This window comes from Epinephelus lanceolatus, chromosome 2 (assembly GCF_041903045.1).
Source record: "Epinephelus lanceolatus isolate andai-2023 chromosome 2, ASM4190304v1, whole genome shotgun sequence".
Taxonomy (NCBI): domain Eukaryota; kingdom Metazoa; phylum Chordata; class Actinopteri; order Perciformes; family Serranidae; genus Epinephelus; species Epinephelus lanceolatus.
The window spans coordinates 15459972-15484456 of record NC_135735.1 but is presented as its reverse complement, the minus strand read 5'-3'; the positions used below and the strand labels follow the sequence as shown (position 1 = coordinate 15484456).

The 24485-nt window shown below is 38.9% G+C and overlaps 1 protein-coding gene across 1 annotated transcript; it reads right to left on the bottom strand.

The window, feature by feature from the left end:
* Nucleotides 1-12324: 12324 nt before the first annotated feature.
* On the bottom strand, nt 12325-17967 carry gatm (glycine amidinotransferase (L-arginine:glycine amidinotransferase)). The gene is made up of 9 exons (XM_033621555.2): nt 17813-17967; nt 16771-16983; nt 16418-16613; nt 15547-15737; nt 15161-15298; nt 14488-14652; nt 14288-14351; nt 14077-14193; nt 12325-13595 (listed from the first exon to the last, which is right to left on the bottom strand). Exons 1-9 carry the CDS (start codon nt 17879-17881, stop codon nt 13483-13485), a joined length of 1266 nt encoding a protein of 421 aa, XP_033477446.1. The 5' UTR covers nt 17882-17967; the 3' UTR covers nt 12325-13482.
* Between the last annotated feature and the right edge of the window lie 6518 nt (nt 17968-24485).

The following is a 24485-nucleotide window of genomic DNA, read 5'->3' as shown; positions in this document are numbered from 1 at the left end:
CTGAATTAAAAATAGTGAGCTGGAATATCTCCAAACAACTGTAGGGGTTTTATATAATTATTTAAAGAGGTATTCTTTTGGACTACTTATTAAAATAAAGTGTGTTTACTGAAGCTCTCTACTGCCAGCTACAACAAAATGTTATAAAATATTGTTTAAAAAGGAAGTCAAAGTTGTAAATTATTGGTAAATCATTAAATTATGTCAAATTTAACACCTAAATTTTACTCACAAGCAATTTGTTTTAATGCTCTAGATGTCCACATTTGTACCTATTGAGAACATGTGTACTAACACACTGTTTTGTCAAATTTATAACTTTTAAGTTGCCATAGAACAGTCTGTATATTACAGCAGGCATTGGTGTGAACTGGTCAGTGTAGCAACTGACACTCCACTCAACACATGGATTCATGGATTCCTGAAGGGGCCTACCAGACACTGGCCCAGCGACCCAGAGTGTCACCTGTGTATAACCACAGAAATAGAATGTAATACTTTTATGACTTCAACACTATATGAAATAACAAACACAGAAAGTACAATGTAAACAGTCACACACAATGGGTCACTAGTTAGCTAGCTGGGGGCTAATAATGGATCATTAGCTAACATGACTGATTAGTAAACAAGCCTAAACAGTAAATATTTCACAGAGGTTTGAACAGTAATGCTGGGCTAAAAGTGAACAGAGATTGCATGTAGAGTACAGAGCTAACACGTTAGCTGATGCAACAATACTCACTGTTGCCTCCAGAAGGGACTCGAGTAGAGCTGTGGTTGAGTCGATGCCCCTCTCTTTCAGTGCTTGCCGGCCTGTGACCATAGATGGCGTCCATGGCATTGAACCACCGCCAGCTTTTCCTGTTTACGCCACTCCGGCTGTTGTGGTCCTTTAGTCATCGGGTGTAAGCCGTGGTCAGCCATTCATTGTGAAACAAGCTGGGACACTTTCTTGTTCCTCACAGCTCAGTCCAGCTCCAACTGTATTCCCTCTTCTTTAATAATGGAGAGGAACGTCTGCTCATTGATTGACCACAAAACGGGGTTGCCTGCCAAAATTTTGAGATAACAAAAAACAGGCTGCAGCGTTTTTCGAATCTGCCGCAATCAATGTGATATTTAAAAATTCTGTCGAGCAAAAGCAATGATTCTCTGTTGATCAATCAACAAGCTGCAGTGTTTTTAGCTCCACCTTTTAGTACCAGATCTGTGTGCTAGGTACCCCAACAGAGGGGTGGCCAATAGTGTTGCACGGTATACCGGTACTAAAATAGTACCGCAGTACTAGAGTATTCCAAACGGTACTATACTGCATTTGGAAAATACCGGTACTTTGAAATTGATTCAGTTCATTAATTTAGTGAATTTATTTTACTCATTTATGCACACAAACACCTTTCTTGTTCCTATTGGAGCACAGATTGCACAAGTGGTGTGTATGACAACACCTGTATCAACATTCGCAGCTGGCGCACGTGAAAAAAGACAAGAAAAAGTCTGCCTCACAAAGGGAGACAACACGAGACAACACAAACTTGGTGGGACATTTGAGTTACCAAACCGTGACGTCCGTACCGAGGTACTTACTGAACCATGATATTTTGGTACCGTTACACCCCTACTATTTATTGTTCTAAAGGTTTGTATCCAAAGGGACTTTTCCTTAGGAAAAGTACCTAACAGTATCGAAAAGTATCAAAATTCATATTGGTATTGGTACCAAAACAAAGATTTTGGTATCATGACAACACTAGTGGCCAATAATGGGGATGGTACGGAACGGTACCATTGGTACCATCCACAGCTTTTCACAGTGGAAACGGAAAAACTGCGTACCAAACTGAACTGAACTATACCGTACTGCTCGGTGGAAACAGGGCTTAAGGGGCCCTTTTCGCCTTCGCCTAAAAAATGCCACTCAAAGAGACACGTACCTACCAGGAAGAGACTCAAAATTACCACAAAGAAACATAAAACTACTACAAAGAGGTGCAAAACAGCTACAAGGAGACCCGAGAGTCCTGACGAGGGGCAAAATAAGCCAAACAGCCACAAAGACGCACAAAGCATTTACAAAGAGACTCAAAACAACACCAGAAAGAGGCTAAACAACTATAAAGTCTTATGTAGAAGAGGTGGTGGGGCCTTCTGTGTGTCTCTGCCCAGGGGCCCATTGTCTCATAACTCACCGATGATTTAACAGTTGAGTTTTTTTAAACATTTCAGCGGCTGTGTCTCACACTACGTCCAGACACAACACAGAAATCAGTTTTCTCTCTCTACACCACTGCTGTATTATGTGTTGTCTGCACACAGTGTGCTTGCACTATCTTGTTCAACATGCTATCCTTGGCCGTGATCCAGTGCAAAACTGTCATTCAGGTTACAGTAAAGTTAAAGGACACCTTGCTCAAAGCATTAAGTTAAAGTGTGTGCATGAACCCTCGCTGACATGGATGAGCTCAGGATCCTATGAGCTCTGTCCTCTCTGCTCCGGGTCAACGACACATGGCTGAATGAATGATGCGTTTTATAGACCTGAACTCAAGCATATCAAATATTAATCCAACTTCCTGTGATCAAAACAAGAAAAGAATCTTAAAACTGACAGACATAATATGTGGTTTGGATGATCAATAGAGGAATGAGCCATTTTGACAAAACAGAGTTTCCCATAGAGCTCCATGCTTTCCTAATGTATACTGGTGATAGATAGATAGTGTTTTTTTTTGTTTGTTTGTTTTTTTGTTTGTTTGTTTTTTTTTACGAATGATATGTTTGCGTGTCATTTGTGGTCCAATCAGGACCTGTAACCCACTTTTGGACCACGCCCCACCAGTTGGGAAGCACTGCATGAACACACTGTTTTGACTCATTTTATAGGTGACCTTGAGCCTATATTTAGACTGGGGGACCAAGGACTTTTATTGAACACTTGTCTCACAAAACTGTTCTTTCTTTTCTGTTTTGAAAATGTGGTTGAATTACAGGTCTAAGCATTCACATTTGTTATTAAACATAGTTTTATATAAATGAACACATTAAAGAGGCATTCTGATGATTTTATACATAAAGGCTACTTTACTCGTGAAAACAGCCTATGAAATTAGTTTTTTAAATATCTTATTTGACTTTTTGTCAAGTCTTGGAGGGAGATCTTGGAGTAACAGAAAGCCTGCATTAATCTGAGGGCATGAGCTTTGAAAGATGAGGTCATTTAGCAGACAGCTTTTTGTTTGATCCTTTTTTATTGATTGCATTATCCAGTGTTTTTGGAGCCTGATCAATACTAGAGAGAAAAAGTCAGGATTTTTTTGTCCTCTGCTGATTTCATTTTGACCAAAATGCTGGTGGAAATAATATTTAATATCTTTTTTTTTTCATTTCATGCTTCACTTTATACAGTAGAACGTGTTTATAACGTTTAACGTATTCTAGTTTTTACTTCTTTTACATCTTATATTACCACCACATGCCATTGTGTGTCTCAGTATAGCAGAAAACTGCCTTTCTGCACATTACTTCAAGATACCTTTATTGATATACTGCATGTATACCTTCTAACTCTTCAGCTACCAGAGATTTGATGTAGATCCTCTCTGACTGAATGTTTTGGACCTAATTCAGACTATTAAGTCACCTTTCGTCAAGAGGAGAATATGAGAATATGACTGCTGTTTCCCCACAGACATTGAAGCCTAATCATTACCATAGCCCAATCAATTCTCCTGTTTGGAGACAGTTGTTGAGGCAGCTGCAGCGTTGCGCAATTAGGCAGCTGTACAAACAAGCAATCCATCTGCAGAAGACTACATGGAAGCAGTGGGGGCGAAAAATGAGGTGCGACTGAACAGCTGTGAAGAGAAGCCGCTTGGCTTCCAGTGAACCTGTCCTGACAAACGGTCACCTTCGATCCAGAGGGCGATTCTGAGTGTGATTTATCAACGCCGGACACAGCCGCAGGCCTCGTCACAGGCCGCAGCTGTAGCCTGATAGCATTCACCCTGTAGCGCCTGATCCGAGCCACATTGTGACAAAGGTGAAGCAGTTAAATAGGCAGCGTGCTTGTGCCAAATGTCAGGGAGCCGCACATAGACAGGATTTGTCTCCTGGTATAGGGAACTGTTTTGGCCCTGTTGAAAGTCATCTGCTGTCACTGTGTGGGTCTAAAAAAGGTTAATCAGATTGAGGGCATTGTGAATTTACTGTTAACTGAACAATTAGAACAGGCCTTAAGTAGTTTGTCACAAATCAGAGCTGTTTATTGAAGGCCTTTCAAAGGTTTAGAGTGTTCTCTTTTGCTCACAGTTCACAGTTTAAAGAACATAATCGCCAGGAAAAATGGTGCCGTTGTACATTTCTGCAAACCATGCATACGTTACATTTGTATGTTATTATGTAGGGAATATGTTGAAGCTTTACATTTCAGTGACACTGTGGTTAACTGTTAAGGAGGAGGAGCATCAGCCACTGAAACTGTCTTTGCACACAAAGGTTTATTTTCCAAAACTCAAATTGCAGTTAAACATGAAGGAGTGGAGCAAACACATATGAGTTTTGAATCTAAAAGAAACAAATACAAAATTCAGTCAAATTAAACAAATGTCCATCTTAATAAGGATAAATAATGCTCTACACTGAACTAATAATGTACAATGTAAACTAAAGAGAGAGATTCTGCGTATAACAGCACTGCCGCCCCATGTGATGATGAAAAAAGAATGAGTGAAATGGCATTCATGGCTTAAATAAGGGTGAGCAGGTGAACTCAGGTTAATGAGTGAACAAAGAGTGAAAGGAACCAATCAGTGCTGAGGAAAAGGAAGTGAGGTAAGTAAAGTAAAGGAAGTGTCAAAATAAAGGAAAATAGGAATCTTAACTACATTAATGTTTGGGTAGATTTAGGCAAAAAATCTACTCCGTTATGGTTAGAAACACATCATGTTTTGGCCTAAAATACGTGGTTTTGGTAGAACAATCACAGCTGGAAACACAGCGATGTCTCTGTAAAATACAACTGCTTCTTTTGGCACTATCTCTGCTGGAAAAACAGCGACATGTCACTAACAAACACTTATGTTTGGGGACTAACAAACCACCGGAAACACAGCAATGACTCACAAAAAACAACTGGTTTGCAGCTTGGCAGGCGTCTCACCTAAGTGTCATGCCATCCCCTCCAACCTACCAATGACAAAGTCAACTCATATACGGAGTCACTTCAGAATCTCTGATATGATACGTATAAAATGTGCAAACATAACATATTTGTGGTTTAAAGAAACACAATGCCAACATTTTCTTCTGGCGACTGGACTGTTTAAAGTAATGCCCCCGTCTAGCATTACTAAGATTTACGTTGGACAATAAAAAGAATGCGTGAGTGCAGAGAAGTGCTGAGAAAAGAAATCAAATAACATCTAATCATAAAGATGGAAGCATTTTAAAGTTTAAGAGAGAGTAAAGAATGTGTTCAGATTTAATGTGAAGTCGTAGAAGTATCCTAACATTTGGAGTTTGGGTTGACAGATTTTTTTAAGGGGTGCAAACTTTCAGAATCTGAATTAGGTTACTGTCTTTTTGATGTTGTCTTTTATGTTCTTTGCCTCCTCAGGGCGAATGTAATCTGTTAAAAGTGACTTGTGTACTGAGGAAAACCATTTCATATGCTGAAATGTAACATGAAATATTCACATTTAAATTGTCTATAAGTTGCAGCTAAATTCACTTTTACGGCCTCAAATTCATCACACAGCAACATCACTGTGTCATTCAGGAACTTTTTCATTCTTCAATGAACGTCAAAGTTCTATGTGTCGTTTCCACCGCTAGATGGCAGCATGCAGACATCAAGACTTAAATGCAATGCCTTTTTCTGTTATTAACCTTTCCGCATGTTGTTATTTCTAGTTTGATTGGTATCAGACAACAGATTACTAAATTTATATCAATTATATAATTAGCTCTGGTATGTTTTTTTAATCTAATATTATCCTTCAAATATTAAAATACTGAGACAGTCAAAAATATTTCTCATAAAGTGCACTACACCATAAAACAGTCCCCTGTAAGATGCATAAGACAACGTGCCAGAGAAGGGAATGGAATGGAATTAAAGTTAACTTTGTTATCCAAAGGAGGTCATCAATTTGATCAAAGGTGCATACAGGGGTGGACACAGTATGAAAAAACATAGAAAAATACATAAAGGAAAATGTGTTTTCTGTAGTGGGTGGTTATTTATGAGTGATATAAAACTGTCGATGGTGTAATCTTAAGACTGTGTTCATTTGTCTTTTACCAGTCACTTCACCAACTGTGATCAAAAGTCCAAGCTAGTTGGAGCACTAAAGGGACAATTTATCCTCAAATCAAAAATACATGTTTTTCCTCTTACCTGTAGTGCTATTTATCAGCCTGGGTTGTTTAGGTTTGAGTTGCTGAGTGTTGGAGATGCCTGCCTTCTCACCAATATAACTGAACTACTGTAGATAACTAGATCGGCTTGTGGTGCTCAAAGTGCCAAAAAACAGATTTGAAAACACCAATGTCTTTTCCCAGAAATCAGCTGTTAACTCCAGATAATGCGCCTTTTTGTGGAAAAACCTTGTGCAATTTATTATCACCCCTTGACTAGCAGCACTGTGAACAGGCCTGCAGAGCCAGGGCTTTTCTTGGAGGCAATGTTGAACCTCACTTGCCAATCATTGGGATGAATTTAGTCCACTCATTTGTTACATTATACTTAGGAAAAATACCTGAAACTATCCTACACAAAGATAAATATTTAATAAAGGTACTTTTGGCACATAGCAGGAAAGCCATAACTCGCAAATGGATGCAAGTTGATCCTCCAACACTAGCCCAATGGCTGGGGATTGTAAACAAAATTTATGGAAAGACTTACTTTTACTCAAAGGCTTGAGATGAGAAAATGTACAAAATATTGGGAGAAATGGAGTGTGTGTAAATGTCGTCTGGAAAAGTGTGATACTGTATGCCAGGATGTAAGTGAAAAAAAAACTGTGATTTGACCTTGTAACACCCATGACGACCTTTTGTTCTTTGATTCTTAAATAAAAAAAAAGGATTGCAATAAAAAAGGAAACTAGATGGCGCTCGGCTTTTGGTGCTGAAAGTGCTTAAAAAATACTTAGAAAATATACATATAATTACAGCCTCTAAGACTGAATAAATGAAGCCAATACAGAATTGCCAAAACACTGCAGTTCTTTAAATGGCCACTGGAGTAGAGGCTCATTCCAGAAGCCAGTCGTTTCCCATAGACCCCCATGATAGATATTAAACTTTACAGCAGAAATAACCATGTTTACAGCCTGGTGCCAAAAAAGTTTTGGTCTCCATAGCTAATTTCCCCCTTCATGACAATTGTACGGGGTGAATTTTCATATAAGTCACCTGTTAACATTTTCTAAGGTCTTAAAGTTACACATATTTAAGGGCGGCCACTATGAATGACGACTGACTGCCCATAGTGTCCTCGGCCTCTCAGTCAGATCCATCTTGCTCTTCTACAGCGGCAGCCTCTCCTCTAAATATGGTCACTTCTGGCTCCAAAAAACAAGATGGCGACAGTTGAAATGCTGAACACGAGAGATATGTACAGCTGCAGGCACAGTCCATTTGTAGGGTACACAACACGCCCCTGCAAACTGCACCTACTACTACTAGTACAAGACAAGCCCTGAACCGTGCAAGTTATCTGAACCATGCTGCATCATAATGTTGTAATGAACAAATAGGGCTAAATGTAGCAATAATCCACTTCATTAAACATGAAGATTACTTTATTAGAAACGAGATGTGACCCTCCCCATTACCCTCACCCTAACCTTACGCCTTTCTTTTAACCATATATTTCGTCGTTGGCTCAATGCTACCATTGCATCTTCTTCAAGGTTTCCGTTCCTTGGCCAAGGAGAGAAGGGGGCTGATCGTGGACTGACATGTTGGTTATGGTGGGCGGGTCACGTAGCTGCTGCAGCTGCAGCCATACCTGCTTGGAACTCTTGGAACACTTTAAAACAGGAGTCCACAAACTGAAGGGTGATGTCACGGTAGTTATATCCATTTTTTATACAGTCTATGCTCATCACGCAGAGTGACCTCATTTAAAGTGTTACATTTGTCATATATATTACTGAAATATTGTTTTTTTAAGCATTAACAAATTAGCAGCATTTAAATATCATATTTTAAAAGCTGATCGTTTGTTTTGGTTGAAACTTTTGATCCAAAACATAACTAACAAATAAATGTAGTTTCTCTCTGTAACCCAGGGGAGTAGAAGCCTAAAGTAATAACAGTAGTGCAATAAATATCCTGACTGGTAATTAAGATAACAACAGCACACATTTATTTGAATAAATTAGGGCCATTCTGGGTCACGCTGACCTGGGAACTTGGTATCTGTCATTTCTATTGATCTGTTTAATGTATTGCACCACAGTTCTCACTGAGCTTGGCACCACATTTACTGTAACACCTTCATGTATGTAATCATTAACCAGGCTGATGTGTCTGTATTTTCAAAAAGTGATACAAACTAGATACACGTGTCTGCTGTTCAGTAGTGTTGTCTGTAGCATAGTGTAGCCACATACCAGCTTAACTTACAGCCAACAGCTAAAACATCCGAACTAACAACTTGAATGAAACATCTCTACACAGACACATAATAAACATGATTTAAGTTTGATGGGTTTAATTACAAAGCAGCCAATGCTAATAATAAAATAAATGAAGGTAGAAAAATACTTCTTGCTGCAAAATTACTTTTTTCCTTATAAACTGTGTGTGTGTGCAGAGTGAATCAGATGATGTGTAGCTTGTTCCTGGTTAGAGACTCAGAAAGTGTCACGACTATCCTCAGTCTTCATTCATTCTTTCACTGACTTTATTTAAAAACAAACATACATACAAACAACAAACTCAACTTAAAACAAATAGCAACACAGGAAGAATACATGGCTTTATCAGTTTAGAAGCAAATAAACAAACACGAAAAGCAATGACAGTTGAAATCAGTAAGATTACATATTAAACACTGAAATTCTCTCAGCAGGATTAATGAGGTCAGTTTAAAGTTTTGCTGAAGCATATTCCAAGTATGTGGGGCACACAGTAGGAAAACGCTGATCTTCCTAACTGTACGAATATTTTGCACCTGCAGGGTGAGCGGGTACAGTGGCTGCCAAAATTCCAAAAAGCAGGGCTGAGAGATAGGGGGGAAGTTTTTGTAAGAGAGTTTTATAAATAGATACGAACAAATGGGGATCCCTCCTCACAGACAGGGCAGGCCAGCCAGTTTATTGGTAAAGTAAGCAATGGTGTGTCCATAGCTGTCTCCAGTGATGAAACTTAAGGCTGAGTGATACACTGCATCTAAAGGTTTGAAAAATGAACTGGACACCAAAACAAAACAGAGGGGAAACGCCTTTTCTGGTGAATATTCTGAAACAGGACTTATTTCTAAAAAGAGCCTAATTTTGCTCTCAGCTTTAAAAACAGTATGTCGACTTTAAAATTATGTTTTTCACTTATTCTTATAATGCTGCACTGTCACTATTACGCTGTCATAAGAAGAACAAATTTCAAAACTACTGTAGTCAATATTTCTTGCATTCGAAAACAGTATCCTTTTTTTTTGCACAGTTGACCGATTTCACATTATGGAGGAGCAGAAGGAGAAGAAGGTCAAGTGATAGCTGTAGATTAAGGGTGGTGTCACGAATAGTATCTGCACAAGAATTAAGGACAGTATCATCTGCGTAACGATGTAACTTACAATTGTACAAAGAAGTTGTAATATTGTTTATATAAATAGTGAATAAGACTGGACCAAGGACAGAACCCTGAGGAACTCCCTTTGTATTGGGAAGAAAAGAGATACCAACCGTATCACCGCACAGAAGGAAGCGTGGATCTTCTCATAGACGAGAGGCTTGTCCCCGTGACAGCGTGAGATGTCATCCTCCTTGGCTGAGCTGCATCAGTAGCCAGCTCAGTGGTGCTAGGTGAGCTAGCAGTAGATGCATGCTTCTTCCTGAACAGTAATACGGTTGGCGGCTGTGGTTCAGTGGACAGATATAGTTCCTCCATGAAACTGTTTACAACAAGGTCTGTGGATTATCTTAAGGAACTGGGTATACATGATAATATATATTATAATATATGACGCGATGCTTCTGGCACTGACGCATCATCCTGTTTAATGTTTACAAACATAAAAGTGTTACATAAAAGATGACATCAGTGGAAACTGTGGTGCCACTTATTATACAGATGAATAGGTATAATAAATACCAAGGTCCACATGTCAATGTCACCCAGACTGTCCTTATTTATTCAACTAATTGTGTGGTATTGTTATCTTAATTACCTCTAAGTATATTTATTGCACTGCTGTTATTACTTTGGACTTCTGCTCCACTAGATTTTGTAGAGACCCGTCATACTTTCCACTCCTCTACATTTATTTGATAATTGCAGCTACAAGTTAGGTTTTTAATAAAAGTTTCAACCGAAATAAATGATCAGCTCCTAAACTATATGAACAGTATATGAAAAACTCCACCTTGACGGTAGTAAAATGCGACTGCGCTCAATTTTATTTTCATATTTTATTTTATTTTATATTTTCTTTTCTTTACATAAATAAAGACATTTCCACTGTTAATTGATACAGGGAATGTAGTGTCCCCTGTTACAATCATAATAATGATACAATTGTATTTATATAGCACCTTTCATACAAGAAATTCCGTACGAAGCGTTTTACAGTAAGGACAGTGTAAGCACTGAGTGCTTCACATGAAAATAGACAGAGTGAACATATACCAGAACTGATTTATAAAATCATAGAGTTGTAAAACTATAAATCATAAAATCAAGTAAGATTTTAAAAGAGTTGCAGCAGCGCAAAGCATGAAAGGGAAGTGTTTCAGACCTGTATCAGGAAGTCCGAGAAAGGCTGAAGTGACCAGATATGTTTTTAGCTTTGTTTTTTTTTTAAAAAAAATAGCGAGCTAGCTTCCCTGATAACTATAGATAGCATGTTCCATAGTTTTGGGGCATTACTGACAAAGGCTGCATCCCCAATCTTCCGGCTGTTGCTGAACTTCCACTTAACCAGCAGCAGATGATCACAGTGTTCTTGGAGGCAAATAGTTCACAGGGGAGTTATCCCTGCTTAATATGTGTCCCAACCAATGCTGAAATAAAACCTACACCCTTGGCTGCTAACATGTTATTGCTTCGGTAGACTAATGCAGAATTCATACTTCTGTATTGAATCTATGCCGTAGCTACAGCGTAGGCTTTGCGTCGACATGGAGCTGTAACCTATGCCGTAGCCTGACGTGCACCTCCCCAGAAATGTAATTACACGTCACAGCGACACAGACCTCCTGTCTGTATTTGTAAGCTGTAACCATTTCCCTCAGTGGAAACAAAGCTTTTATTTACTTTGATTTCACAGATAAGAAACAATAAATTGTGAAGACAATAAAGTCTTCACAAAAATAGCATTTAAGTCTTATGTGTAATTTATCCTGGCTTCATATTAGCAGAGGAAATCTACACTCATCGCTAAGCTAATTTATACAATGTAAAATGCCACAGGCTTGTGCTAATAATGTTAGCATATTATATTTGTTTGGAAAATGTATTTAGAATAAGACAGTTGTTTTGTTGGTGAACCTAATGAGTTGTAATGGAGCTGAATTTTGTAACGTTACCTTTGTTAAATGTTGCTGTTGTCCCTGGTTTTATATAAGAAGAAAAGATCGCTAGCTGCTAGGCTAATTTATACAATCTAATATGCCATAGGCTTGTGCTAATAACGTTAGCATGTTGTATTTGTGGGGAAAATGTGTCCGGCAAAAGACAAGTGTTTGTCTGTGAATGCTGTGAGTTATAGTGAAGCTGATTTGTGTACTTGTGTTTGCAATGGTCTCTATTAAGCCCTGTTTAATGTGTGTTTTGAATCAACTAAACTTTACAGCACTTCACAGAAACTGCTGCCCTGACCAGTGTTTTGGAGGTGTAACTGCAGAGTGACACCACCGCACAAGTTTAAATGCTCACAACGGCAGAGGCCACATGTGTGGGCTACGGCGTAGAATCTGCTGCACAACTATAAATCCCGCTTAATAATATTTTAGTAGTCAGTACTTCTCACACCACTGACAACATGGATCAGTGGATAGAATGTGCAATGCAGCAAGACTTGTTCATACCAGTAATGATCCAATAACAAACTCATATGTCAATAAATACAACAAATAATACAAGAAGAAACTGACACGCAACTTTTTTTATAATTACATTTAATAACGTTGCATAATACAAAACATCACTTGCATTTCTCTGTTGAGTCATAACTTCCCTTGAATTAATTGTTGCAAACTAAATATCAAGGCAGCCTTGAAGAGGTAAACATCTTATATCCATCTGTATGTGCAGCAAAAGATCACAAAAAACATCTTCACAACAAGACATCTTTCATTCTTTAGGCATTTTTGCTTTGCACACAAAGGCAGCCAATAAGTTCAGCGAGAATGACAAGCATATAACTGGCCCAGATTTGCAATAGGAGAAAAGACAAAAGGTATACAATATCTGATATGGACCGCATACTTTTTAAGTAAATATATAAAAACACTAATTGTCGGGAAATCCAATAAAGAGTATGAAAAATATAAATAGAACTTTGTCTCTTGAATCAATTAAAATCTTTACAAAATAATATACTAGCGATAAGAAATTAATATTGTTTAATGACCTACTTATAAACTTTTATACATTCCTTTAAATAAAAAAAATACTTTGGAAAAATTATGGTGTCTTAAGTTTCCATGAGGAGGTAGCTTCTCTCCTCCTTGTTTGGTGACTTTCACATACCAAATTGTACCTTGTCCTTAAAGTTATGACTCAGATGTTTGAGCCACAAACAATTCAGCTTTACAATAGCCAGGCCAGAAATGCAGTTAATATTGAGATTACTGATCGAAGTAAAGTTACGTTCATTTGTTGCTATTGAGCATATATACTCTATATATAAATTCTATATATATATATGTAGTGTGTATACTGTGAATCCGAACAAAGCTGTTTGCAAAGGCACTGTGATGCACAGCGATGTCAAATTAAAACAATTCATACATGTTCATTTAGGACATAAAGACTCATTCCAGAAAAGGACTTTGGTGCCACCTGTCATAATAAGATTGCCCCATTAATAGGTTTGTTTCACACAGGTTTGACTTTGAGTAGCAGCAGATGACACCCAAACACACAAATTTCAAACTTTTTTTTTTTCAACAGTAGATTTGTGATTAGTGTGTGTACATGCACGGTCGACTGACAACGAAGATTAAATAATTAAAGTGGAATTTAGATTCCGGACTGAGGCTTTAATCTTTAAAGCTCAATAAAAACTGCCTGTTTCTGGCAAGGCTAGTGAAAGTAGGACTGCAGGGTACCACGGCGGCGGACGTCGGTTGTCCAGCAGTGAAAGCCACCACCCAGGGAGTTGGCATGGCGAATGTTCACCTTTATGGTCTCGATACCTGCAACAAAAACACATGTATGCATAAGGTACAAAGTATTTTTCGTCACAGATGGATCAGATGATTAAAATGTCTGTTGAAATTAATCTTAAAGGTCCAGTGTCTAGGATTTAGTGGCACATAGTGGTAAAGTTGCGGAGCAATCTTGTCCTGTGTGCCAAGCCCGTAGGAGAACTATGGTGTCCGACACAAAAATGCGAGTGGCCCTATCTAGAGCCAGTGTTTGGCTTGTTTGTTCTAGGCTACTGTAGAACAACATGGCAGACTCCATGGCAGGGGATCCACTCCATTTGTAGCTATAACCGGCTCATTCTAAGATAACAACAATACAATGATTCTTTTTCTTCTTCTTCAGGTGATTATAAACTAACGAAAATATAATTATGAATATTTTGTTTATTTCTGCCAAATTGATGTCTCTAAATCCTACACACCATACCTTTAATTGTTAAGATGGAATAACCTGAATATTCGAACTCACCGAGGCTCTGAAACATTTTTTGGATGGTGCTTTCATTGGCGTCAACCATAACACGCTTCTCACCCAACATCAGGACGTTCATGGACAGCCATTTGGAGGACATCCACAGGGGGTGGTCTACATAGAAAGGGAGAGAAATGTTTTGGGTTTTGTTGTGGTAAAATTTCTAAATGTTTCCCCTATGTAAGAGGAGCTAAGCTTTAGTACCCACCATCGGGAATCAGAGGCGTCGGAGGTTTTACAACAGTCCAGCCAGCCTTCCTGAACATGTCAATCTGACGATAAAGGACAAAGTGCAGTGGTGAACATGGAGACCTTTATGGTGTCAAGCTAGTTATAGTATAAGTCCACAAGAGGGCAGCACAGAACACCATGAGGAAATGAAAGTAGCTTTTTGCTTTCCATCAGTACCTGGCGACATGGACGATCAGGGTTTGACAGCACCAGTCCCGGCCCGATGATGTTGAACGTGGCATCAATGTGCATGGGGTTAGGATCCTTGAATGAAATGATGTGGATCTTGTAGTCTGGAGCCAGATGGCGGCGCATCCATTCAATTCCCATGTAATTTGTAACCTGCACAAAACAAAACAAATAAATGGTAACTGGTGTTCATACGCACACAGAGATCTCTGTAGGTCTGGGATACTCAACTTGCTTTGCCTAGGGACCACTTTTGCAAAATGACAGGAGGCCATGGGCCACTCAAACAAATCTTAATATTTATCAGTATATATAATGAATGGATTGCTTGTTTTCAATGTTTCGATGGTTGCTGTCCTCACACGTGAGCCAAGAGGAGGGTTTTAGGGCAAGAGAGCTCTATTTTGCATTCTGGCACCTTATTTAAATTAAAAACTATACTGTTTATTTTCATTGTAAATTAGAGAATAGTCAGTGGGCTGCCCAGCACCCTGTCATGAACCTGATATGGCCTGCATACTGCAAGTTGAGTATCACTGCTATATGTCATGGTTTAGCAGTATCAAACTTTTATCTTATCTTTTAACGTTTAACCTCAGACTATAGACTTCAGAATTAAGACCAGATAACAGACACGTAAACAAGTTTAAAGTCTTCCTACCTGACTCCTCTGGACGAAAAGGTCTGTCCCAGCTCGGATGAAGTCTGCAGCATCAAAGCAGGGCTCGTGCTCTGTAGTCACAAACTTCCCCTCGGCAGCCAGCTTGTGTCTGTCCTCCACTGTACGGATGGGGTAGTCCTGAAAGACACAACAAAGTAATGATTTAGTTTATCAGCAGTTTAGTCTCTGGCCACGTACAGGGCCATAAACAGCACATGGCAAAAAGTTCAGTGGTGATATGAAGAGCCTAAACAAGGCTTTTTAATGCAGGTTCAACTTTGTGATAAAGTCAACAACATAATCCCAACGCTTCAAGAAACCGTAATCCTACACAGCCCACACTTAAAACATTTAGCATGTGCTGTCCTGTTCTCACAAGGCCTCACCTGATCATACAAATCATCAGCCATAGTGGGTTTGGGAGCAGTGGTCCACTTAGCACCTTTTCTGAAGTACTCCTTGATCAGAGGTCTGTAGGCTCGGTACTCAAAGAAGCGAGCCCTCCAGGCCATAGGAGCCTCAATAATCTCATTTCCCACAACCATAAGGATGTCTCTGGGCATGGCAGCGTACATGCCTACAACAGATCCAACAACACACAGTTATCTTACCTATAATATCATGTAAAATACAATGTGATGCACTGACACTGTTACCAAACAAAGAAAAATGTGAGGCAAGTGTTGGAGGAAAGTAGATAGATCATTTACCTAGTTCAATATAGACACACTTAATTACAAGTTAAAGTCCAGCGTGCTCATTTCTACTTAAGTAAAAGTACTCGTTAGGCAAAACAGGCCTTGTTAGTGTTGTATCAATATAATATTGGACTATTATTATTAATGCATTAACAAATAAAAAGTTTTTCAATGTTGCAGATGGTTGAGGAAGAGCTAATTTTATCTAATATATATACTTTTGTGTAATTTAATCTATAAAAATGCTTCATATTTGATAAACTGATTGTGTATTTCTTGCATGCAAAAGACTTAACTGTAAATAAATTGCAACTAGTTGTGAAATAAATGTAGCCTGATGGAGTAAAACGTAAAATATTTCCATCTAAAATGTAGTAAAGTATGAGTATTAAGTAGCAGAATATGGATACACTCAAGTAAAGTACCTCAAAATTGTACCTTACCACAGAACTTGTGTTTAGTTGTAAATTACGTCTTTACACACACATTTGTCACATTATTTTGCACTGAAAATCTTTATGAAAAGGCTTATCAGTAAATGATTTGTCCTTTGTTTTACCTGATGATGTGAAGTCTGGAGTTTTGTACTCCAGGGACCAATCAATGGGCTCTGGCCTCCTTACAGTGACGCCTTCATGACGCAGAATATTGCACATTTCCTCAATCTCAGCAACAGCTTTTTTCAAGTGGTCCGCAGGAAAAGACCGGCCCCCATACTTCTGGTAGAAGGGCCAATACTTCTCATATGTGTTAGCCTGTTGAGAGTGTTCATAATATGACAACATGAGTCAATTTAGGCATCATTTCACAGTCTTTATGCAGTTCTTTGTCAGGTAGTATACACAGCAGTGCCCACACACACAAGCATTATGTAATCTGATTCACAGAGGTCATCTTGACATTACAGCTTACTTTCACTTCCACAGTGAAGGGAGGCACACGGGCGTTTTCGGCACGACCCACGATCACCTCCTCAAGAGGGTCCCATTCATTGTAGCTGCAGACAGGACATTCCTGCAGTGCAGGCTCAGTAAGGTCTTCAGCTACATGCTGGGGCTGTGCAGCTGCTGCACTGGAAGTGCTCTGGAAGGCCCTCTGAACCCATCCAGTCACCGACCGGCCGAGCTGAGGAGAGAAGAAAATGGACCACAACTTTAAAAAAAAATGTAAAAATCTGCAGCACAAAAATGGCCTTATTGAGAGAGTGCAAAATATGCCAATTATTTAGATCTAATAGAATTTTTCAGATAATAAAAATACATGTATACATATTAATGTGCACTTTGTATTAGTCATAAATAAAACTAGCTTTGTGTATTACCATTGTTGTATTTATTTTTGTTTGTTGTTTTATTTTATTGTCACATAATATTTAGAAGTGATAGAGTCAAATAAAAGACTTGGCTGCAGCTCACACAAAAAGGTTAATTCAAACACAGTCAAACTAAGTGCTGATAACACAGTGTGAGATCAATGAGAAATGCTCCAGGAAGGCCGATTTGTTTGGTGTTAAAGTACACGTGTTATTAAGAAGCCGCTATCTGCACAGATAGACTGCTGGCTCAGGAGCGGCTCCAGTGTAACTGAGTTTGGGAGCGCATCTGTGCCAAACAGCTGTTCACTGTCACTCACGGACCAAAGATTAAAAAAGCTCACTCAGCAGTTAGAAACAAATCAAACCTTTGACTAAGGTATCTGTGACACAATCAGTGCTTTTTTTTGGCAAATTGTATATTCAATTAAATTGCTTAATCAGACCAAAAGAAAGAAAAAAAAATCAATGATCTCAAAGAAGCAGCTCTGATGAAGCCTAGTGAAGAAAATGTCAAACATAATTTCTTTATTCACGTTTACTGTTTTGTGCTTTTTAACAAAAACAAAAAAAATGTACTTTTTCTAAACATTCTTTGAAGACAAAAAAAAGAAGAAGACATGAAACCACCACAATACCAACCATGGCTCCGATCAGATGGGCAGCCTCGGCCCCTCTGCTACCTCCTCTCAGACACCTGACCCGCAGCATTGTCCAAAGTAATACTGAGCGAGTGTGTGAAATCAAACGGCAGCGTAGGATCCCCGTTTGCTCATGAATGAAGACGCCTCAGCTCTCGGGCCAACTTTATAGCAGCGGGTCTACGTGCCTCTCAGACTATTGGTCGCTTTCATGTCGAGAGGCAACGTGACTTGAGAAAAAGCATTTCTGAAACACAATCCCTGACGCCAGCAAATTCTTATCAACTGGGGCTACTTGCGTTAAAAGTTTCCAAGGACGTGCATCTGAAAATGAATCAAGGATTATTCTCACTGTGCAGGGTGTGTTTGTCCTCCTTCAACACAGCAGCTTGGGAACTGTTATGTCTGCTGAAGAAATTAATTCAGAACAGTATGAACCCATTAAAGACATGCTGGTATTTCAAAATAAACTACGCCTGGAATGCATCTTTGCTGCTGCATAAAAAGGCTTTAAACACATACAGTGAGCATTTTAGTGATTTATTCATTCAGTATTTACACTCAGAGTGATGGTTTTTAAAAAAGGACACTGCTAAAATGTATTTAAAAGAAGAAAATTCAGTAAAGCTACTAAATATCTGCAGCCTGCTGTGTGTGGGTGTTATGATTCAATTTGTCAGCTTGCTTATTTCACTGCTCAGACCACACTGTAAATATTACCAGTACGATACTTCCATCATTTTGTTTGGAAACTCTTCTAAACACACACAGGAAAGCACAACAGAGACGGAGAAAAAAAAGGAGTTCACACAATCAAAGAAATAGATAGCCTTGTGCAGGCTGTGTCATCATTGCCCCTGCTGGACTGTGCTCACAAGAGTTTCACAACCCAGAAGACCTCAATGACCGCTGAGATCACCCCACCCACTAAAAAAATCCTCTGGCTGATGCCCAAGGTTCAATTGACATGCACAGAGGATGCCTTCAGCTCCCACCAGCATCATTTACTTACCCACCCGATAGTGAAATGTGCAATCAGCTAATATTGAATCATTAAAGAGGCATTGATCCGATTCGTGGTCCCTAGGGCTGAGGAAAAACATCCAAACAAGAAGATCAATACAGGGCTGGTATACACAGTGCAGTGGTAACAAGAGTTTAGGAAGTAACCACTAATAGTCAAACACATAATCCCCCCCATAAAACTGCAACCTGTTGTCTTTGCACTCTCAAAGAAGGGCTGGTAGGTGGCCTTTGGAACCTTTAACCAGAGCCAGGGTAGCCATTTCCCTCTGTTAAACTTGTTGTGCCTTCATGCACATACAGTCAGACATCTTAATTTTACAATTTTGAAGCACTTAATACTAGTATTTACTTTTACTCCACTACACCTCAGAGAGACATATTGTACATTTTTCCCAACGACATGTATGTGACAGCTGTTTGATACCAGTTACTAATTAGATTAATTTGACATAAAACACATATGGCTAAACTTATAAAATAGAGCACATTGTTGTTTTTGTTTTGACTTGTGACCCCTCACTAACAAGCTGTGTGTGGGGCCCCTTGTAACGTCTCAGATCTGTGAGATGTTAGTTAGTAGCATCTAGCACAGAGCCATAAGCTTGTGCCAATAACATTAGCATGTTAAATTTGGAGAATGTGTTTAGTGTAAGTCAGTCTTGTCAGTGAACCTTGTGAGTTGTAATGGAGCTGAATTTGTAATGTTACCTTTGTTAATGTTGCTGTCTGCTAGCTGCTAGGCTAATTTATACAATGTAAAATGCCATAGGCTTGTGCTAAAAACATTAGCATGTTGTATTTGTGGGGAAAATGTGTCCAGATAAAGACAAGTGCTTTGTCTGTGAATGCTGTGAGTTATAGTGAAGCCAATTTGTGTATTTGTGTTTGACACTGTCTCTATTAAGCCACGTTTAATGTGTGTTTTGGGTGTGTTTTGAATTGACTAAACTTTACAGCACCCCCACCACCGACTAGTGTTTTGAAGGTGTAACTGCAGAGTGACACAGATACCACCGCAGAAGTATAAATGCTCACAACATCGAAGGCCACGTGCGTAGCCCACGGGCCTAGGCTACAGTGTAGACTCTGCATAGAGCTGACGCACAAGTATAAATCCTGCTAGAAGTTGCAGAGTTGTACCAAGCATGTAGGAGAACTACGGTGGCTGACGCTAAAACATGCATGGCCCTATCTGGAGCCAGTGTTTGGTTTGTCGGTTCTGGGCTGCTGTAGTGTAACATGGTGTACTTGGTGGAAAAGGACCCGCTCCATATAACCGTCTCTTTCTTAAGTAACAAAAATATGGTTCTTACTTTCAGGTGATTATAAATCAGAAACTGTATAATAAAGATGGACAACATGACGGCTCCCCAAAAGTAAAGCCAAAACATCTCTATCGCCCCCTGGTGGCTGGCTGCAGTATAGGTCACTAACCCCGCCCTCTCCATTTTTATGAATTGGATATGGGCTAAAATAAAAACTCGAAGTACACCTGAAATACATTTTTCCTAAAGATGGTTTCTGTCATTTTAAGTGGTACTTATCACATTGATGTTTGTCCAAGTGTTCATTTTCCTGATAGGTTTGGTTATAAGTAGTTATTTGATCCCATAAAAAGAGGGTGTGATGTTATGATTGACAGCTGTGTGTGTCAGGTGCTTGTGACCAGTGGCACTGCTTGCGATTGATTGAACAGGTGTATAGTTGGGAACTGGATACCCTGAGATAATTACTGTGCATTGCAAATACACTGTGTGTTACCATACTACCATGCTGTATAGTATGCCAGAAAAAGATTTAGTGTGTCCTAATACATAGTATGTCAAATGCAGTATGCCAAAAAAACAGGATGTTCTACTACATCCTGTCGCATTTTGCAGTTTTCTGACCCACAATCCTCTGCACAGCTGAGGATGCGTCACATCGACTGAGCTGCAAACAGATGACAGCTTGTTGACAGCTGTCAGAAGCAACAATGGCCACAACGGATGACACTGCATTCACGTGAATGATGACCAGTCGAAAAAAGTAATAATGGTAATAATAACTGTTTAAATGAACAAAAAAATTACAAAAATTACCGACAACAAAAGGACTATGAAGATAACAACGACAGAGAAATGCATATGTAATTTTACTGGATTGTGAATACAATATGTTAAAATCCACAATGTATGCAGTTATAAATTAAAAGTCTAATCTACATACTTTGCAAAGTAACAACAGCACAGCTCTTTGTGTTGAACTCTGTCTCGGGTGAGCTCAGGAATGGCATTTTGTTTTATCTCCAAGGTAACAGATATAAAAGAAAGAGGGTCAAAGCTCAGGGTGCGAAGTTATGAAGAAGTAGTAAGCTCAGACTGTGTGCATACTGCATCCAACAGTATGTACTTTTTAAGGGCAGCTGCAGTACCATTTAAAAATAAAAAGGAAAGTATACAATTGCATAAAGAGAACCGCATACAGCATTGGAGGCAGAGTACCGTTCATTCCTGTTACGGTTGCTCAGTGGCACATGAAGCCAAAAAGTTTGACTTCCTGGGTATAAAATGACCCGCATCATTGGGCCTACAGAGAAAGCGCACTACAGACTTTCGACGGCTGAGTGGCTAACGTGCGGTTTAGCCCACTGCTAACTTCAGTGGGAATAAAATTATTTAATTGTGCGGCTCCTCTCGACTTTTGAAATGATATCAGGTAGAATGGATCAAATCCTGATGGTGAAACAAGACATTTTGTGGAGGTTGTAAGGCTAAAAAAAATTTATCCATTGATTTACAGACATCTCTTTCACAGTGTAAGTCAATGGGAAAATGTTGCCCCATGGCACCATGCTATGAACCTGGAACAGTGGTGTAAATATAGACAGTGGAGGCAGTGTGGTTGCACTGGGGCCTGTGAGGTGGGGTGCTCATAGAGAGAGTGGGCCCTCCAACAATGTGTTAGAGAATGGGACCCAATGAGTGATTGCCACCTTGAGCATATGCCTGTGTTCAAAAAGGGACTCTCAAATAATAAACATGTATTTTTTGTTATATACAGATAAGCAGTGATGATTGCTGGGTAATATGTATGTTGAGGTTATCAAGTCTCTGATCATGTGACGAGACGATATGCACACCATACTGTGCGCTAAGGCCCGTCGTAACTACCTTACGCCACTGACCTGGAAGTTGTAGTTACATGGTTTGACCACTGTGAAAATTTGCCTCAAAGCCAAGCACACTTCCTGGGAGCCATGTGGAAGAGGACCTGCTCCGTGTGCAGATGAAAAACAGCTCGATCTGTAGTAACAAAAATACAACGATTCTTATTGTCAGGTCATCGTAAACTAATGAAACATAGTTATGAATATATGCAGCTTGTGTCTGTAGATGCCTCTAAAATCTACACACTGGACCTTTAAGTAACTGTTTGAGGCCGAGAGAGGTAAAAAATATTCTTTAAAAAGAATAAATAAATAAATGATTAAGCCCTGCGATAGTCTGGCAACCTGTCCAGGGTGTACCCTGCCTCTCGCCTGATGTCAGCTGGGATAGGCTCCAGTCCCCCGCGACCCTCAAGAGGATGAAGCGGTTAGAAGATGAATGAATGAATGAATGAATGAATGAATGAATGAATAAATGATTAAAGAACAGTGCAATAAACACATTTATTTGTTTATTTAACCTTATTTAACCAGGAAGTCCCATTGAGATGGAAAATCGCTTTCACAAGAGAGACCTTGCCAAGGTAGTAGCCGATTAAAACACATTTAAAGTGCAACAAATACAACATATAATACAAAAATCCACAATAAAACAACAACTATTCAAACATGGTGGCCTCTCAAGAAAAACATGCGCATGTCTCTGTCACCACATTCTTTAATTTATACAAGTGTCTCTAAATTTATGTCTTTTTGAGGATTGTTCCATGTCTAAGGTGCAGAGTAGGAGAATGCAGTTTTCACAGATCTGTTAAAACCTGGGTACGTTAAAAAAACAACCACCTGGAGGAGTGTAGCTGATAACTACCTGAACTGACACACAGAAGGGTGCAGAGGTATGCAGGAACTTTGCCCAATATTGCTTTATAGATAAATACCAGTGCTGTTGTCTGCGAATGGTCAATGAAGTCCAACCCACCAACTAATAAAGAATGCAGTGATGAGTCAGTGACTTTGTATTTGTGATAAAACGTAAAGCTGCATGGTACTGGATCAAGCTAGGTAAAATGGAGGAGGTTGCATGCATATACAACATGTCACCATAATCAATCACAGGCAGAAAAGTACACTTTTATTTGTGTAGAAGAGCTTTTATCGTCTCTCAGCTCAACACATCTGTCTTGTGATCCTTTGCAGAGGGCCTGACCTTCAGGATTGGGAACCTTGACTGAACTGCCAAACTGTAAAACAGTGTAACAGTATGGCAACATTTAATCACTAAGTCCGACTATCCGGAATTACCATTATAGCCTAGATATCTATAACGTCATTTTGACTAGTAGTAATGTCATTGTGACTAGTATGAATTTTAATTTAAGATAGGCCTATCTGTCACGTCATTCTGACTAGTCAAAACTGAATTACAGATATCTATGACGTCATTTTGACTAGTCAAAACTGAATTACAGATATCTATGACGTCATTCTGACTAGTCAAAACTACAGTTACAGATATCTGTAATTCAGTTTTGACTAGTAAGATTCAAACTATTTTTGCCATTCATGTGTTTGTCATGGGGTTTGCCATTATAGATATCTACAATTATATTATGACTATCTATAATTCCAGTTTGAGATATCTACAACGTCATTTTGACTAGTCATAATTCAGTTGCGGATATCTACAACGTCATTTTGACTAGTCATAATTCAGTTGCGGATATCTACAACGTCATTTTGACTAGTCATAATTCAGTTACAGATATCTACAACGTTATTTTGACTAGTCATAATTCAGTTACAGATATCTACAACGTCATTTTGACTAGTCATAATTCAGTTGCGGATATCTACAACGTCATTTTGACTAGTCATAATTCAGTTACAGATATCTACAACGTTATTTTGACTAGTCATAATTCAGTTACAGATATCTACAACGTTATTTTGACTAGTCATAATTCGAATTCAAGATATCTACAACGTCATTCTGACTATCTGAAACTCAATTCAACATATCTAGAAAGGACCATGTAGATATCTTCAATTGATGATAATTAAAGATATCTTGAACTTGAATTATGACTAGTCAAAATTAAATTGTAGATATCTCAAACTGGAATTACAGATATCCACAATTCAGTTGCAGATATCCGCAATAACAATTGCAGATATCCGCAGCTACATTGGAGATATCTATAATGACAAACCCCATACACATGAATGGCAAAAATAGTTTGAATCTTACTAGTCAAAACTGAATTACAGATATCTGTAATTAGAGTTTTGACTAGGCAAAATCTAATTACAGATATCTTGAATAAGAGTTTTGACTAGGCAAAATTATGTTGCAGATATCAGTAATGAATATCCAGTCTAGCGATTAAATGTTAAAACGGCTTGCCATAGTAACAGTCCTGTTTCACTATAGGCCTTTTTTGTGTGTGGCTCCGCCTCCTGCATCAACTGACCCTGACCAGCTGCAGGGCTTTTTACATGG